Genomic DNA, 19,682 nt, shown 5'->3' on the forward strand with positions numbered 1-19,682 from the left:
TTGTTACATGTGTATATTCAGGCAACAGCAGTAGATGTTACAGTTGCAGTACTTTAAACTGATTTAATACCTGTAACTTTATATAGAAATGTTTGGCATTTTGAAAGTGTTATACTTACTTCACAGAGAGCATTTTCATGGAATATGTATTCCTAAAATTCTTGAAATATATTTAATAACCACTACTATGGTTTAATAACCACTACTGGATACTATTTATTTATTTGAGCTACATTTCTGAGTGTATCTAACAATGCTTTCGGTTAGCTGTTATTGCTTGTTACTGTATTTGAAACTAATTATAAAACACACACCTGCTGCCAGATGCTGCCTCATAAGTGTGAAGGTGCATTTACACATATGTGGTTTTTTTCTTTTAGGCTTTCAAGATAATTCAATTTTAGTATTCATTTCCACTCATCTTTGAAATAGAACAGATGGGCGCTAATATCATATCAACAAATTCTTGTTATCTTAAGATGAAGTTATTAGGTGGTCTAAATGGTGAACATCTGTTGATGTAAATAACGGCTCTGCATCAATACGCTGATGTGTCTTTGTCAAAGAAATCTGTTATTATTGCACATACTGTGACATGATATTCTAGCTACTGATTTTCTAAACTCTTTATATATATATATATATATATATATATATATATATATATATATATATATATATATATATATATATATATAAAGGCAAGCCAGGCCGGCACTCCACACAGTGCAAAAGATACTGGTCCTGGTGCCCTCCAAAAGGTGTCCAGTGACACCTACTGAAGTTAGGTCGTCGAGGTGGCGGCACTCATGACTGCATACTTGCAGTTCTCACCTACACCTTGACAAAGGGTTCTCACCTACACCTTGACAAAGGGTTCTCACCTACACCTTGACAAAGGGTTCTCACCTACACCTTGACAAAGGGGCGCTTCCCCGAAACGTTGGTTGTTTTTTTCCACTTTTTGAATACAAGTATTTCACCCAGACCCAGGAGTGCTAGTCTTTCTTCCTTGCTATATATGTATATGTATATATATATATATATATATATATATATATATATATATATATAACAGAACAAAGTACAGGCGGCACTCGGAGGTCTTGACAAATAGTGTATTTGGGTGATCAAAAGCTGACGTTTCGGAGCAGCGCTCCTTCTTCAAAAGCTAGTAGGTCTCACCTACTAGCTTTTGAAGAAGGAGCGCTGCTCCGAAACGTCAGCTTTTGATCACCCAAATACACTATTTGTCAAGACCTCCGAGTGCCGCCTGTACTTTGTTCTGTTATCAATATTGTGTGAAGGCACCGGGGCAGCTGCCATTGTGAGGAGAGTGCCAGGCCGCAACCCCACCAAATATATATATATATATATATGGAAGGAAGGAGAGATAGATGTGCGCTCTGTCTATTTCACCACTTTTGTACATTAATAATCATACATTGGTACATAAGATATGCGTTTATTCTAATTTTCTTTACAATGACAAAGTATCAATAAAAAATGAGTTTGTACAAAATTCGATACAGATTACAAATTCAGATAACATTTTGTTCAAGTGAATGACAACAGATCCAACTTCAAGATGTGTTAAACTTCTTAGGATATGAAACTGTTGATCAGTAAAGATTCACTTGTATTCCACCGTTTGAAGTCTCAGAGTGCCGCTGTGTTTTATAAGGACTGTGCATTTCAGGCTCAAGACCAGTACAGAGGGCAACTGAGCATATATATATATATATATATATATATATATAACACAATACTCCACGACGCGCTTAACAATATCAAACAGAAGAACTTTCTTTTAACAATATGTACTGAGGCTGCTATACCACAATGTTACCCGAGGGCCGGGTAACTTACATACAACATACACTTCCCAAATGTGGTTCAGCGCCCTTTACTCAATTGATAGTCCATACGTCATTTCTCCAAGATAACAATTTATTAAAATCTTCAAAGTTTGATTGACCGTCTGGCCGTACAACAGAATCCCAACGCGTTTCGTCCTAAGACTTCATCAGGGGATTGTATACAGTCTACAATAAACAATATTTTAAAACATAAGTATGACATATGGATATGTGATCTAATGATTAAAAATACTTGTAGAAGAGAAAACAGAGAAAAACTGAAAAAAGGGAAGAAGTGGTGACGGTGGTTTGAAAGAAACAAAGAAGATGAATTCGCCCATAGTGGGTTGTCCTTAATTAAAAAGAATATTCAGTGATTGAAAGGATAAATAACATACCCGAATATTAAATTTCGGTACTTATGTATTATCTGGGCTCCCATGTTAAATGCACCCCATTTTTTCATACCCCTACAATCCAACTACGCATGGAGTTGATTTTATATAGTGTGGCGATCGCAGCGAGCCACCGTGCCCGAAGCGTGGCGAGCGCAGCGAGCCCCGCGAGGGGACGCTGTCTCATAAGAAAAACGGGAGCCCAGATATTACATAAGTACCTAAATTTCTTATTGAAACGACTAGGAGATGCGATGTCGGTGAACAATTATTACACCAAAAAGAATATATGATATGTCTCCTGTCCTTCTCTTGTAAGCCCTATGAGGCTAACCTATGAAAGTGAAGGTGAATTTATAGTGAAATTATTTAATGTGATATTCTAAGATGAAGTGGGAATAATTTAAGAGCATGTATCTATTATAGTGAAGTAACTATTCTAAAACACTCAATAGATAATACAATATACACAAAAACAATTTAGTTAAATAATTTAACATCGAGACAAAAATTATCTGCTACAAGTGAGGTGGAACAATTAAAAAATAATAACCTACCAATTGCACTGGTAGAGATTAGTTTGTTCTGAAAAGAGCTCGGCCTGTTACAGTCTAAACAATAAAAAATACAGTATGGTATAGTATACCCATATTTATGTACATAATAAGCAGAATTAAAAAGGTAAAAAAATAAAAAATAAAAAACAACATATACAAATCATTGGTCCATATAAGAAACTGTACAGACAAATCATAATTTAGTCTAACACACATCATTTTAGTGTATATTCTCACCTCTCTCAGGGACCTCTATCTCTTGCAAGGAAGGATAGTAGAATGAATGAATGTATTGCCTGATCCCTTTATATAGGGGAAGTAGGAGTGACCTCATTTCCTTGTGTGACCTGATAGGTCTATTTTTTTTTTTTTTTTTCTTCCTTTCTCCTGTCAATGCTACTGGGCTATAAAACTCTAGTTGCTCTGTTTAAGAATAAAGTGTTGTTTGGGCAGGCACTGTGGCACAGTGCTAATGCCTGTGCCTGGGAAGCAGGGCGTCACAGGTTCGAGACCCACCTTGTCCCTGTTAAGTTTTACTCTATATACATTTTTTTTTTTTTTTTTTTTTATAAAAAATAAAAAATAAGTACATTTGAAAAATTATATATAAATATGTAGTGTAAAAAGAATATAGTGTAATTTAAACTTATATTAACTTTAAAAAACCCATTGAGTGCCGCTGTTTGTGTATACTTCTATACCTCCTGGCTATATATATATATATATATATATATAGTATTCTACTGATTTATACAATAATATCACCAGCCAAATATTACCTATTAATTTATACACCAAAATGATGCCGTAAGACTTTACATCAATATTGCAACAATGTTTATCTTTTGCTATTACAATGAAAAGTGGGAATCATACAGGGTTAACCACTTGACTTATACTATATACATAATTTATCCCTTATATCTTATAATTAGATTTCATATGTATGAATACATTATTGGGCCAAATGTAGAATATAACTAAAAAAGTCTCCTAATGATGCACTACGTCACCTCACCTATCCTTATTATTATAAAATATAAACTGAACCAAAAAATCTTTATAGGAAGGGGGTGATCTCTATCGTTTCATTTAATCCTTTGGGTACCTGGCAGTCTAAAGCAAAAATCCAAAAAGCCTCTCGTCTGGCCAAAGTTAGATCTCTATCTCCCCCTCTTGGGTCTGTTTTAACATGTTCCAGAGCTAAGAAGTTTAAGTCTTTGATATTGGAATTGTGCTCCTTCTGAAAATGACGTGGGACACTGTGATTTTGTATCTTATTTTTTATGTTACGTAGATGTTCTTGTATACGCATTTTTAGGCTCCTTTTTGTTCTTCCCACATAGATCATATTACAAGTGCATTTCAACATATACACTATATATGTAGACTCACAGGTCAGAATGTCATTACATTGTGGTAGTTTTTCGAAGTTGGTGTTTAGCCATTTATAATCTTTTCGTTCTACATGTTTGCAACAGATGCAATGGTTGCATGGATATAACCCTGATCGCTTCCCTAAGAGTTGCTGTGTAGGGGGGACAATTCTCTCCTTCTGTGATTTTAATTTGCTCGGGGCCAGCATATTCTTCAAAGTATTGGCCCTCCTAAAGACTACTGGTGGTTTTTTTGGTAGATGGGGGCCTAGGATAGGATCTTTTAATAACAAATGCCAATTGGTATCCAAAACCTTCCGTATGCTTTGGTGCTCCTGGTTAAACTTGGTTATGAAGGGTTTCGAGTTGAGGAAGATGGAATTGTCCTTCTTTATCTTTTCCTGTAGCAGTGGTGCTCTTGGTAGTTCTGCTGCTCTAACTTGATCTTGTTCTAACTGGACACTCTCATATCCCTTCTCCAGGAATTTTTCTTTCAATTGGGAGGATTGCTCCCAGTAGTTGTCCAGTGAATTACAGTTTTTCCGTATGCGCACGAATTGGGAGAAAGGGACAGCTGTTTTCCACTTCTTCTGATGACAGCTATTCATAGGAATGAAACTATTGGCGTCCGTGGGCTTAAAGAAAGTTCTGGAGGAAATATTCCCTTCCTTCTCTGCTCTTACTATAAGGTCCAAATATTCAATCTCTTCCTCATTTTGTTTATAGGTGAACTTCAAGTTGTATTCATTCTTCTGTAATTCCTCCATGAACTTTTCTATACTCTCCGCATCGCCATTCCAGATCATAATTAAATCATCTATGTACCGTTTATAATACACTATATTTGGAAATTTGTAGCCGATATCCTGGTACAGATGTTGTGTCTCCCAATCGTTCATGTAAATGTTTGCATACGATGGGGCAAATTTAGTCCCCATCGCGGTTCCACACTGTTGTACATAGAAGGTGTCATTGAACTCAAAATAATTGTTGTTCAATATGAACCTAATGCCTTCCAGGATGAACTTACTTTCATCTTCTGAGATGTCTTCATCCTTTCCCAAGACTTTTTCTGCTGCATTTACACCCTTCTCATGTGGTATACAAGTGTAAAGCGACTGGACATCGATGGTGACCCATCTGTAGGAGGGGTTCCATCCCATTCCTTCTATTTCTCGTAACAATTGTGTCGAATCCTTTAGATGTGACCTTTGATATTTCACATATTTTTGGAGTTTTAAGTCCAAAAAGTGTGATAGGTTTGAAGAAAGGGAGTTTACTCCCGCAACAATTGGTCTCCCTGGTGGACTTTCTCTTTTCTTGTGCACCTTTGGGAGGTGATAGAACACAGGAATTTTGGGTTTTGCTGTATACATATACAGAAACTCTTCTTTACAGATTATGTTCCTGGCATTAGCTTCCTTCAACAGGGTCAGGAGTTGGTTATTATACAGTACTGTAGGATCTGAGTCTAATTTAGTGTATGTCCTTTCATCGTCTATAAGCCTGTAAGCTTCCTCCAAATATTTAGATTTATCTTGGATGACAACCGCGCCTCCTTTATCCGCCATCCTAATGACCACCTCGTTGTCCTTTTTTAGTTGTTTTAGTGCGTTTTGTTCTTGGGGGTCCAAGTTTGATCTATATGAATTTTTAGGTTTTATCTTCCTAAAGTCATCGCGTACAGATTCATAGAACAATTCTATGTGGCTTCCTCTGGACTCAATAGGATAATATTTAGAGGGAGGGGCTACAATTGGTTTCTTTAGAGTCAAATTATCTTGATTGGTGTTAGGAGGGTTTTTTAAGAAGTGTCTTTTTAGTGTTAAACCTCTAACATATTTGTTGAGGTCCACGAATAAATCAAATTTTTCCAGATGTTGATTTGGAGCGAACTTTAATCCTTTATTCAGTAGTGCTGCTTCGTGCTCAGAAAGGTTCTTCTGGGAAATATTGATGTAGTTGCTTCCGTTCTCTCTTTCTGTGATTGGCTGTTTCTTTTTTTCTTGTTGGGAGAATTTTCTCCCTCCTCTGCAGCCTCTTCTCTTAGGAATCGTTTTGTACCTTGAGGAGAATCTAATCTCACTTGTAATTGTTCTTTCTCCTGTATGCTCCTGAAGCCTACTTTTCTTCGATCCCCTAAAAAAGAAGAAGAGGAAGGATGTCCTTGATTAGGTGAGGGTGACCTATACTGCCTATGGCGAGGTTGTTGATAATCCCTATTATAGGGGGGGGAATAGTTTCCACTGGATACATTTCTTCTTTCTCTGTAATTGGGGGATTGTTTGCGGTGATAATTCCTTGAGTGGGAATAATACCTTTCATTTCTATAGACTGGCTGCTGTGCCCTAGTGAACACGTCATTATCATATCTTCTCATGTTCCTTTCCTTGCGATATGAATACTTCCTTTCCCTATGTTCAAACCTCTGTGGGTTGGTAGAGGTCCAATCATGGATCTTTCCTGTCTGGTAATCAATTTTGTCCCGAAGAAACTTCTTTTGTTTCCTCATAACAATTTCATCCTCTAGTTTGTCCAATTTACTTTGTAGATCTTCTACATCTCTCCTATATTCATCGTTATTTTCAAATTTGATCAAGGATTTTTCCAATGAATTGATCTGATCCTCTAGTACGGATAATTCTTTTTTCCTCTCAATAATAATTAGATTAATTAATTTAAGACTACAGTCTTCCAAAACCTTATTCCAATTTGATAGGAAGTCTTCATTTTGGGACATGAGGGTAGGTGTTTTACTCAACCTTAATCCCCTAGGTACTCTGCCTACCTCTATGTATTTTTCGAGTGTCACTAAGTCGTACCAACATTTCAACTCCTTTACAGTTAGTCTTTCCATATTATTCAAGAAATTATAATAGTCTACTTCACCACCACCACTAGCTTCCATTTGTTCTGACTCTTCACTAAAAATAATTTTATACTTTTTTTTAAATAAAGTATTTTTATTTCACAGGTTATTGATACAGATCAGAACGGCAAATCAAGCATTGTGCATGAGAAACAGACAATCACAATCAAGCGTTGAACATTGAAATGTACATAGTATTCACATACATTGTCATCACCCTGCCATATATTGGAAAATGTAATAAAGAGTCGATTGATAGAGAGGGATGGTATTGCCGTCCTACTCTGACTGAGTAACTAAAGCTCAATTTTATTTATTTATATTAAAGAAGAACAATAGAAAGAAAAAGAGATAAGAGAAAGAGAAAGAGAGAGAGCGTTAGTCAATAATTAATGTATATACTTAGAGGGTTCAATCCCATTTAGGGTAATATGTCAATACACAATCTTGGGTCGGTCAGTTCTTATATGCATGTGAGCGGTATAGTTATCCGCGTCTACAGTCAACACCACAGCCCAGTTTTGTATCATCGGGGATGTGCTGAATGCGGAGACTCCAGCCATCTGCCCCATATCTTATCAAATTTGGGCAAGGTACCCCGAGACATGTATACATATTTTTCATGCTGTACCGTGGTGTTAACCAGAGCCTTCCATTCCGCCATCGTGGGTCCCGAGGTAGCCATCCAATGTCTGGCTATGACAACTTTAGCTAAAGAGCACAAATTGGTCACATATTGCCCCTCTGCATTGTTCAATGATGTACTTTCTTTGCTTCCCAAGATACACATTTTGGGCGTCAGAGCTTGCCCAGATATGCCAGTAGATATAGTAGCTGATTTAACCGCCCCCCAGAAAGAGTTAACCAGGGGACACTCCCAGAGGAGATGCCACAGGTTCCCCTGTGTAAAGCCACACTTTGGGCAGGCCGGGGAGGCCCGTCCACCAAATTTAACCATAGTGCACGGTGTTAGGTATGTTCTGTGTATGATAAATAGTTGGACTTGTTGGAATCTTGCTGAGACCGTGGCATACCGAGGTGATGCCAGAGCCTCCTCCCATTCCTCCTCTTCAAAAGCGCCCACATCTACCTCCCACTTGGCCTTTAAGGCGGGCAGCGAGTCTTTATGTAGAAAGGATAGCAGGAATGAATAGGCTAGAGAGATGGTTTTAACCTGTCCGAGGTTGGCCAGGAATATTTTTGCCGGGGAGGATAGAAGCACAGGAGGACCGCTATTGAACTGGGTGTTGAGGGCGTGGCGCAACTGCAGGTATCTAAAGAAGAATACCCGAGATAGCCCATACTCCTCTCTTAGCTGCTGAAAGGTTTTTAGCAGAGATGCCTCATATATTTGTCCAATCGTTACCACCCCCCCAGACGACCACAGACTCCTGCCCGACAAGCAAGCGAGTTCGGACAATTTGGTGGAATGCCAGAGGGGAGTTCCAGGATCTATAGCCGTGTACCCCATCAAGGATTGGGCCTCCTGCCATATCTTGATGGCCTGGACCACTAGTGGAGGGGCCCCCCTAGGTATCCTCCCACCCAACAATAGCTGCGTGGGCGTGATGTCAGGACATATTTGGTGCAAAAAAGTGGTAGGGAGCGAGCTTTGGTCAGTGTCCTGCGTCCAGTGCCTAAGGTGCGAGAACTGGCCAGCATAATAGTAGAGTCTGAATTGTGGTAGAGCCAAGCCCCCATCAGTCCGTGATCTAGTGAGAGTGCTGATGCTGATTCTGGGACGCTTATTAGCCCATATCAGTGAGGATAGTAAGCTGTTTAGGTGTCTGAAAAAGGAGGCGGGTATGTAAACCGGGGATTGATTCAAGACATACGTTATTTTGGGTTGCAGTATCATTTTAACCAAGTTGACCCTGCCAATGACATTTAGGGGCAACTTGGTCCACACCGACAGTTTATCTTTAACGACGGACAGCAGTGGGTGTAGGTTCCTAGGTATAAAATCCTGACTGTTGTTGGTGATGTTAATCCCCAAATATTTGAATTGGGGGACCCATCTGAGTGGAAGAGGGGTGCCCAGGGTCAGCGGCGGTGAGCCTCTTAAGGGCATCATAGAGGATTTAGACCAGTTCACTGTAAGGCCTGAGAAACCGCCAAACTCCTCCATCAACTGCAGGGCAATCGGTACTGATAATCTATAGTCTTTTAAGAAGAGAAGTAAGTCATCGGCATAGAGTGCCACCGTGTCCGTCCTCTGGCCCAGTTGGAGCCCGACTATGCCTCGGTGTGTCCTAAGGATGCAGGCAAGTGGTTCGATAGCCAAAGCAAAAAGACCAGGAGAAAGGGGGCATCCCTGTCTGGTGCCCCTTCCCAGCGCGAAGGGGGGCGAGACATGGCTATTAACAGAGACCCTGGCCATCGGGTGAAGATACAACAACTGGACCCATTTTAAGTATTGTGGGCCAAAGCCCATGCGTCTCATTACCTGCCATAGATAAGGCCACTCGACTGAGTCGAAGGCCTTATTGGCATCGAACGAGACAATGGCTGAGTGCATTTCCTCCTCATGAGTGGCCTGGATATGTGTATACAGTCGTCTTAAATTTATACTAGTGGACATACCTGGCATGAAGCCAGTTTGGTCCGGATGAATAATGGTCAGTATCACACTATTTAATCGAATGGCCAGGACCTTCGCCAATATTTTGATGTCAGTAGTAATCAGGGAGATAGGTCTGTATGAGTCGGGATATTCGGGGTCCTTACCCGGCTTGGGTATGACGACTATAACAGCCTCGGACATAGAGTCCGGTATGGCGTTCAGGTCTAGGAGATCGTTAAATAGCTTCAACAGCCTAGGGGCGAATAGGTCCAAATGCGACCTGTATAGCTCCACCGGGACCCCGTCTACGCCCGGAGCCTTCCCACCGGGGAAGGATCGGATCGCAGCCTCTATTTCAATGATTGTAAGCGGTGCCTCAAGGGAGGATCTAGCCTCCTCAGGCAGTGCGGGTAGGTCTATGCGGTCTACATAGTCGGTAAGTTCCCCCCGCGAACATCTTAGACGTGAGCTGTATAGCTCCTGGTAAAAATTATGAAACACGTCCGCTATTTCCCGGGGGGATGTCCTCAGTGTTCCGTCGGAGCCAAAGATTTGGGCCACAGTGTTAGCAGGGCGGTCCAAGTGTACCAGGTGAGCCATAAGGCTGCCTGTCTTGTCCGCGTTCATGTAAAGCTTGTGGGATTTAAATAACAGGCTACGGGCGTTACGTTCCTCCAAATGGGAGACCCAGGTAGTTTGTGCTGCCTCCCATCTTGCCCTAGACTCCTCCGAGCCCTCCTCCAAATGTGTGGTCTCTGTAAGTCTACATTCGTCTTCCAATTCGATACCCTTAGCTTTGTTTGTTCGTTTATTGGAGACAATTTTAGATATGAGGGTGCCCCTCAGATATGCCTTGAATGCTTCCCACACTACCGGGGCAGGGGCTGTACCTGTATTGGTGTCAAAGTACCCATCCCACAAAGTCTGGAGGTCCGAGGACTCTCCAATTTGTAGTAACCAAGAGGGGTGTAGTTTCCAGAATGACTGTCCCCTCTGGCATTCCATCCCCAACGTCAGCATCAAAGGAGAGTGGTCCGAAACACCCCTCGCCCTGTAGCAGATGTTTCGGAGTCTGGGCAGCACCGGGGGGGAGACAAGGGCCAGATCAATGCGCGAGAAGGAGTTATGAGTTTTAGAGAAGCAGGAGTATTGAGCGACCACAGGGTGTTTTTGTCGCCAGGCATCCCTCAAGCCAATTGACTCCACATATTTTGCAAAACCCGTGGGGCGGTCGTCCGTAGGGACGGAACCAGGGGGCCACCATCTGTCCAGCCGCAGATTCATTAATTTATTGAAATCCCCGAGGCATATTACTGGTGTGTCAGGAGATTGGGCCACATAAGCAGCCACTTGTTTTAAGACATCGTAGTTGAAAGGAGGGGGGACATAGATCGCCAGGATAAAAAAGGGCTGGGAGTATAGTTTACACTGGAGAAAGACATATCTGCCCAGTGGGTCTGTCTTAACGTCTAGCAGCACAAATTGTACTGATTTGTTAATTAACACAGAAACCCCTCTAGAGTGAGTCGTATGGGAGCTATGGTATGCCCATCCCACCCATGGCCTGCGTAGGGACATTAGTCTATTTCCCTCTAAGTGGGTCTCAAGTAGGCATGTGATGTCCGAACCGTATTGCCTAACCATTTTAAGAACTAGGGAGCGCTTAATTCTATCGTTTATCCCCCGGACATTCCAGGTTAAAATGTTAAGTTGCGTCATATTGAGTTATAGGGCGGGGGCCAAAGAAGAGTGTCATATAAGTGCTGCCGCCTTGTAGACCTGAGTATACCGCCATCCTTATTACAAAACACATCATACCCTCCAATTGTGTGCATATCAAATCAGTATATCTTGCATGACTAATAGAAAAGAAGAAAGAAGAAAGATAAGAAAACAAAGAGATAACAGTCCCAACAAAATACACCCCCTCCCTGTATACCTCCCCCAACCTAGGCATACTTGTAACCCTAACCTACCAACTATAGAGACCAAGAAAGGTCAGCAATGTCTGCGAACTGTGGGAGCAGTCAGTTAATAACTACCAATGCAAGCATCGGGGCCCCCTGGCTATATATTGGCCTTAATTTGTCTAACACGACACCTATGCAAAGGGTTCACAACATTAAGTAGCATTCCCCCCCGCCACCCCCCCTCCCCCCCCCTCCCGCTAAGGCACAGTGGTTTAGATCTATTGTAATACATCTCTAGCAATATTCCCGTTAATCAGACAGCATCAATACCACTCAGGCGTCTTGGGGTCTCTTGGAGAATGTAGAAGAGAGTGGAGTAAGATGTCCATATAAATGTAAATCAAGTCCTTCGACTCGCGATCATGGAGAATCAGGCCGGAGCCAACTGACGAGCTCCAGGCGCATATCTATCAAGCCAGGCCGCCGCCTCACGCGGGCTACTGAAGAATTTGGTCTCTCCCTCCGCCACCACCCGCAACCGGGCCGGGAAGAGCATGGAATAGGGAAGGCCCAAGTCTCGCAACCTGCGTTTCACAGGGAAGAAAGAGGCCCTCTCTTTCTGCACCTCTATGGCGAAATCAGGAAAAGTGGAGACGGTGACGCCGTTTCTGGCCATAGGGCCTTTGGTGCGGTTCAGTCGCAGGATCGTATCCCGGTCCTTATAATGTAGGAGTTTGGCAATAAAAGTTCTGGGTGGGGCCCCCGGAGGGAGTGGACGGGTAGGAATTCTGTGAGCTCTCTCGACAGCGAATTGAGGAGTGAAGGATTCTCTGCCAAATGTCTCGATCAGCCAGGCCTCCAAAAAAGCCTCTGGCGCCGTGCCCTCCTCCTTTTCCGGCAGGCCGACGAAGCGAACATTGTTTCTCCTCAAACGGCCCTCCATATCCATTAATTTATTCTGAATGGTTGTGACCTGCTGTGTCAGGGTAGAGACTGTGGTTTTCATAGGATCCATTACGTCCTCCACAATCGACACCCGGGTCTCCACCTCCCCCACACGCTCCCTAATGCGCTGCACATCCTGTCTAAGGAGGGATAGATCGCACTGCACCTTCTCCATTTTATCAGATAAACGTTTCTCAGTGCCAGCAATGGCCTCCAGGATTTGTTGGAGAGATGGGGGTGCAGGCAGAGTGTCGCCCGGGGGGGCATCAGGGCTAGCTGGATCCCCAGAGCCCTGCCCGGAGTCCCCCGGCTGTGCCGACGGGCCTGGTGCCTCCTGTCCCCTTGCAAATTTGGCCAGCTTTGCTGCAGAGGTGCTTTGATTCTGCTTCACCATAATGAATGGCTCTGGGTTAAGATACACCCCCTCCTTCACTATGTCAGTCTCTTTTCAGTATAAGGTTGCAGTGCTGGATCTATTAATGTGATGTAGGCTACACTAGGCTGCCCTTACTGCTGGTAGTTCTGGGCAATAGTGGTCCTGTGAGGACCCTTCAGGGTAGGTGCAGTTAACAGGAGATGTGAGGCCCTACAGGGGGGGCCGGTTCAGGCTTGTGGGCTTGTATAAGTGTGTGCCCAAGATGGCGCCCGGAGCGCAGGACTCACCAAGAACCAGGCAGGGAGATGATGGATGCTTCCCTCACAGCGGGCGCGGGGTGTCAGCTGGTAAGCCGCTCGCGTGGATCACCTTCCCAGCGCGATCTCAGCTTCAGCGGCGGCAGGCGTCTGGGCGGGAGTGAGTGCGCCGTGCGCTGTGTGCTGCACGCTGTACGGCAAGGGGGGTAGGCCGCAGTTCTCTCCTCGGTCCGGCGGGCTGGCTGCTACGCCGGGACCAGATCTGACGGGCGGGCGGCTGGTGCGGGGTAGGGCTGTATCTCCAAGTACCCGCTGGCGGTGAAATCAGGTGTCTCCGACGGCTCAGGATGGGATAACGGATAGTTAGCCAGGGAGCTCCGTACAAACGCGTCCTACCCGCTCGCCGCCGTAGCCACGCCCCCCCATAATTTTATACTTTTGAGACCGACTGGTCCTGTCCTTGAATAAGGGCATGGTGTTCAGCTGCGTTATAGAGTAACCCTCCACACAAATAGATAACACAATACTCCACGACGCGCTTAACAATATCAAACAGAAGAACTTTCTTTTAACAATATGTACTGAGGCTGCTATACCACAATGTTACCCGAGGGCCGGGTAACTTACATACAACATACACTTCCCAAATGTGGTTCAGCGCCCTTTACTCAATTGATAGTCCATGCGTCATTTCTCCAAGATAACAATTTATTACATACTTGCAGTTCTCACCTACACCTTGACAAAGGGTTCTCACCTACACCTTGACAAAGGGTTCTCACCTACACCTTGACAAAGGGGCGCTGCCCCGAAACGTTGGTTGGTTTTTTCCACTTTTTGAATACAAGTATTTCACCCAGACCCAGGAGTGCTAGTCTTTCTTCCTTGCTATATATGTATATGTATATATATATATATATATATATATATATATATATATATATATATATATATATATATGGAAGGAAGGAGAGATAGATGTGCGCTCTGTCTATTTCACCACTTTTGTACATTAATAATCATACATTGGTACATAAGATATGCGTTTATTCTAATTTTCTTTACACTGACAAAGTATCAATAAAAAATGAGTTTGTACAAAATTCGATACAGATTACAAATTCAGATAAAATTTTGTTCAAGTGAATGACAACAGATCCAACTTCAAGATGTGTTAAACTTCTTAGGATATGAAACTGTTGATCAGTAAAGATTCACTTGTATTCCACCGTTTGAAGTCTCAGAGTGCCGCTGTGTATTATAAGGACTGTGCATTTCAGGCTCAAGACCAGTACAGAGGGCAACTGAGCATATATATATATATATATATATATATATATATATATATATATATATAATATTTATAAACTGGACACATACGGAAATATTCTTAACTATTAAGCAATATGTTCAGATGTGCAATGCATTGTGAGGTGTCCCATAACTTGGCAAGATACAGCTTACCCCAACAGAAATTAAAGCATGTCTGAGGACAATTGGCCTAAAAATTATCAAAGGAAAAGGGAATGGGGGGACCAGGCACAGATGCAGTAACTAGGTGTTAGGAGGAAAATGTAGGCAAGTAACTCCTATAGGTGAAACAGTATATTCCTAAGCTTTTGGAGGTGCTCCGCTGAGAATAATTCAAAACTAACATGACAAACATCCAAAGCACATAACAAACATCTTTGTAATATGTGTAAAATGGTGTGACATTCAGCCGATATATTACTAGTGAATAAGAGTCAGGGTTGACGATATACCCTTCTAGTTCTAGGTATGTCATACATATATTTGATAATTATTTATGTAAGAATGCATACAACAGTTTCAATAGTTTCATTCATACAGAACCTTCAGTCCTGAAATATTACATAATATTGCATGCGCGACAACACATGTTAGCTGAAATAAATCAAGATGGCAAATAAATGGATGTCTAATGGTACAGTTTGCAAAGCACATGAAACTTCTGGATCAGGACTCTGTGTCTTTTGGGAACCACTGGACAAGAAACTTGACAGTTGTCTCCTATCTTTATTAGTTTAGGACAGGTATCTGCCTTTGGCGTACCTCTATATTTCCATTCACAAATTTACAGGCTAGCATAGAGGTTACATTGGACCTTAAAGCATATGATCAGAAAGGCAGAGGTAAATGAAAAGAAGGATTGGGACAAACCTCTATTTGCTGCCGGAAAGGTACCCTAAGCCTCAAATGAGTTTAGCCCATTTTGAGCTACTGTATAGGGGCATTTTGGATGTGTTAAAGGAAGTTTGGGAACAACAGGGACCTAGACAACACAGTTTGTCTCTCAAATGTACGATAGGTTGGTGTACCAACATTTTGAGGAAGCAAAAGTCGACAGAAGAGAAATTATGACAACGCTGCAATAACCATGCCCTTCTGTCCTGGGTATAATATCTTGATTCCAATGCCAACCCAACCTCTTTGCTGATTGGTAGGGACCTATGAGGTGGTAAAGGTGGTTGGCCCTGTCAACTATAAGGTCTGGTAGGCCAGGAGGAAGTCACAGCAGCTACATTAAGGAAAATTATTGAAACCATTGTTGTTGAGTACAATAGTGGACATTTCCTTTGTTAACATAAAGCCTACATTGTCTGCTGAGCAAAAGTGGAAGGTAGAAGAGATTGTACAACAGAAAAATTATGTTTGTACATGATTTTATCACATCCCTGTGGGTAGTGGTGAAAAAAAGCTCTAGCAAATCCCTGTGGTTATACGAAGTGCAGTTAGGAAAGAAGTGGAGAGTATGGTCCAACTGGGGGTAACTGAGGAGTCTACCAGTGTAGCCCAATTATGCTGGTTACAAAGCAGCTTATGATTCTGCAATGACTTTAAAAATGTAAACATCATGTCTAAATGTGATGCCTACTAAATGCTATGGATGGACGAACTGGTGGAAACTTTGGCTGGCAGCAAGTCTTTGACCACCTTGGTCTCAGTAATAGCTATAGCCACTTACACCAGAAGCCAAGGAAAATACAGTTTTTTTTTACCCAGTACAAGGTCCTGCCATTTGCCATTTGCATGGAGAGCCAGCCACTTAGCAAATAGAAACAAACAAGTCTATCATTTATATTGGGAATGGGAATCACATCTTTATAAGGTTGAGTCAGAATTGGCCTTATTAAGATCCAAAGGATTTACATATAAGGATGAGAAATTTGCAGTGGCCCTGAGAGAAGCCAAATATTTAGGTTACATAGGTGGGGAAGGTTAGGCATAAGAAAACACATTTGGTATCCCAATTGCACACTGAGTGAAACATAACTACATATTAATCAGATAACACAGAGATTTTGGTTGTGTATATCTGCAGATATAGGGCTAAGCCCCCAGGCCGTATGTCAAGGCATCTCTGTCACTGGGGGTCCCTAATACTGGGTATGGGTCTGGGGTGTGGGCCCCCAACATGCCGACACAGGCTGAGTACTCCAGGGCAGCACACAAATGAAAATTAGTAGGGGTTAATAGAAAGCACATAGGTGCTATGTAGGGAAGTGAAGGTGTGATTAAATTACAAAATATATACAATGTGATAGGAAAAAATAAGTGTTAGGGTGTGCTAACCTGGAGCAGACCAGCCATATCAACATGAGGGGGACCACACTCCCAAACCCATCCCATTAGCAGTAACATATATGTCTGGGCTTAATAGCCCAGTATAAGGCCACATGATAATGGAATATAACATCTGAGAGCCATCTTACCTGGAGCTACCCCTGGCTTCTCCAATGGCACTCAGGTGTCAGCAATCCCTCCTAATGCTGACCCATCTATGACTCTCAACTGCACAACACTTTTGTTGGTAAGCTGCTCAATCAGAGGTGTGTCACTCAGGTGCCAAAAGGGAGGGGCAATTCTGTCTAGGAAAACACATTTGGTATCCCAATTGCACACTGAGTGAAACATAACTACATATTAATCAGATAACACAGAGATTTTGGTTGCGTATATCTGCAGATATAGGGCTAAGCCCCCAGGCGGTACGTCAAGGCATCTCTGTCACTGGGGGTCCCCAGTGACAGAGATGCCTTGACGTACATAGTTATGTTTCACTCAGTGTGCAATTGGGATACCAAATGTGTTTTCCTAGTCAGAATTGCCCCTCCCTTTTGGCACCTGAGTGACACACCTCTGATTGAGCAGCTTACCAACAAAAAAGGTTAGGCATAACCCTAAATGGGAAAAGTTGAGGCCATTTAAGACTGGTCAAAGTCTAAGACCAAGTCACAGTTGAGAACCTTACTCAGTTTGATAGGTTACTATAGGCAGATTATCAGCCAGTCTGCGACTAAAAGGGCTCCATTGGCAGACTTGTAAATGCTGTCCCGATTGTCTGTAATGGACCAGTCTTGCTGCAACAGCATGGGCAGATCTTCGGCTGGACCTTTGTACCACTCCGCTGCAACAGCTTTTTCCTACAGGCAGATGCTTCTTATTGTGGCTTAGGTGCAGCAATGTACCGGGAAATCAGGGAGCTAGAACATCCTACATTGTGCATGAGCAGAAAGTTACTGCTCAGGAAACAAAAGTATGCTACAGTAGAGAAAGCTGTAATGGCTATAAAGTGGGCATAGATGCACTTCGTTAGTATTTGCTGGGAAGAGAGTTCTCTTTAATCACAGACCATGCTCCCTACAGATTCCTACAGTGGATTTACCTGGTGAATGCCAAGGTTACCTGGTAGTTGCTAGCACTAAAACCTTTTCAGTTTCCAATGGAGCATAGCCCAATTATCTTACAAAAATTCAGATGCCCTGTCCCGGAAATTTGCGTTTCTTGGGAGGGTCCATGACGCTAGGGTTACCAACTCATCCCTTTGATTTGGGACACATATTAATTACACAGGTTCTGTGGCTGTCTGACTTCAAGACTCCATTTCACCTGGTTTTAATCAGCCACAGACCCTCCATTTCACCTGGTTTTAATCAGCCACAGACCCTGTATAATTAATTTGTGTCCCGGATTAAAGGGATGAGTTGGTAACCCTACATGACGCTGAACTTGTCAATGCTAGTCCTGTAGTGCTGAAATTAAGCATTTCAGTCCTTGCACATTTGGCCACACGGATGTACACAATGTATGGAGTTTGTAGCTGCATTTGCATAAAGCCGCACATGAACAACCACCAATGTTTGCGCTGCATGCACTTTTTGCGCATGGCTTAGAATCTGGCCCAATATATCTATAGATAAACATATGGACCTATTCATGTGTGTATGAAAATGCAGTTGCAAATGCGATGTCTAGGCTATGGAACTGTTAATGTTAGCAAATAAAGCTGCTCCCAGAAATTATATTACTAGTAAGCCCGCTCAAAGCAAATGCTTCGAAAGCTAGTCTGCTACCTTGTGATTGCCTCTGTGTTTGTGCATGTGTGAGAGAGAAAGAGATGTAGTTCACTTGCTGACAACAGATGGCAGTGTTTTGAAGACACACAAATGGACACTAGACCTATATATAGATGACTAGTAAACCCACTTGAACCAAATGCTTAGAAAACTAGTAAATGTAGTTACACTTGCTGTCAACAGATGGCAGTGTAAGCCTGCTCAAAGCAAATTCTTCCAAAGCTAGTAGATGTAGTTTCACTTGCTGTCCGCAGATGTCATTGTTTGGGAGCCACATGGGCACTAGACATATATATTATTATTACTTTTGAATTGTTTTCAAGATTCACATAAAAAAAGATAAAATATTTTGTTGACACTGTTCATACTGTACATATATTTTTTATTTTCACTTAAGATGATATTGGAGCAATACCTTTGAAACAGTTTCCGAAACATGTGGCAGAACTACATGCAAGAAATGGATTTACTGAAGAGTTTGAGGTACACTTTTCAATGTCAGCGAGATGTGAGAAGTATCATTTGTATTTACTACCTGTGATTCAGTGAGTATACACACAGCATACATTTCTATAATGAAATACAGTAGCATCAGCTGTGTCTTTGATAAAGGTTTGTATTATACTGAACAGTTTTATTTAACAAGAATGCTCAATCTGTTTAAAAACTAAATAATAACTCAAGGAGACATTGCAGTAGCCTTGAGCCACCCAGGACCCTCCCGGTCAGCAGAATCGCATGCGATGCATCAAATGCGGTCCTTTCACATGCAATGTTTTCATGCAACCCCGTTCCCCGCTTGCTGGAAGGGGGCCAGAGTTTAAGGTCAGACCTGCATGCAGTTCCAACCTCCTACTCTCGTCCAATGCTCACGGAACCGTGCATCGGACCCGATGGGATTTCAAACACATCCGATTTTGCCCATTGGAATCGGGTGTAATCGGCCCAAATTGGACTAGTGTATGGGGGCCTTTAGTTCAGCATCTGGTTATTATCTACAGTGGAGAAATGTAAAGGAATATGCTGGCTACAGAGAATTTAATATTTTAAAAAAAAGCATCCATGGGCTGCACCATTAATATTAGGAATTACTTGCCAACTGTCCAGATCTACAGATAGAGCCCTCCTCATTTAGCCTGTTAATCGAATTAAGTGAGTAATAGGATTACTAGGCTAATCCCCTACTGTATTGTTCTA

At 42.3% G+C, this 19,682-nt stretch overlaps 1 protein-coding gene across 6 annotated transcripts in view; it reads left to right on the forward strand.

The window, feature by feature from the left end:
- Positions 1 to 19,682, forward strand: part of PTPRZ1 (protein tyrosine phosphatase receptor type Z1) — a 186,886-nt gene that overhangs the window by 139,055 nt on the left and 28,149 nt on the right. For all 6 annotated transcript variants that reach the window (XM_083182827.1, XM_083182828.1, XM_083182829.1 and 3 more), the window contains one exon: positions 18,883 to 18,968. In XM_083182827.1, the coding sequence (XP_083038953.1) occupies positions 18,883 to 18,968 (86 nt within the window). The remainder of the gene's footprint in view (positions 1 to 18,882; positions 18,969 to 19,682) is intronic.

The sequence above is a fragment of the Crinia signifera genome, chromosome 4, assembly GCF_055691185.1.
Source record: "Crinia signifera chromosome 4, ASM5569118v1, whole genome shotgun sequence".
NCBI lineage: Eukaryota > Metazoa > Chordata > Amphibia > Anura > Myobatrachidae > Crinia > Crinia signifera.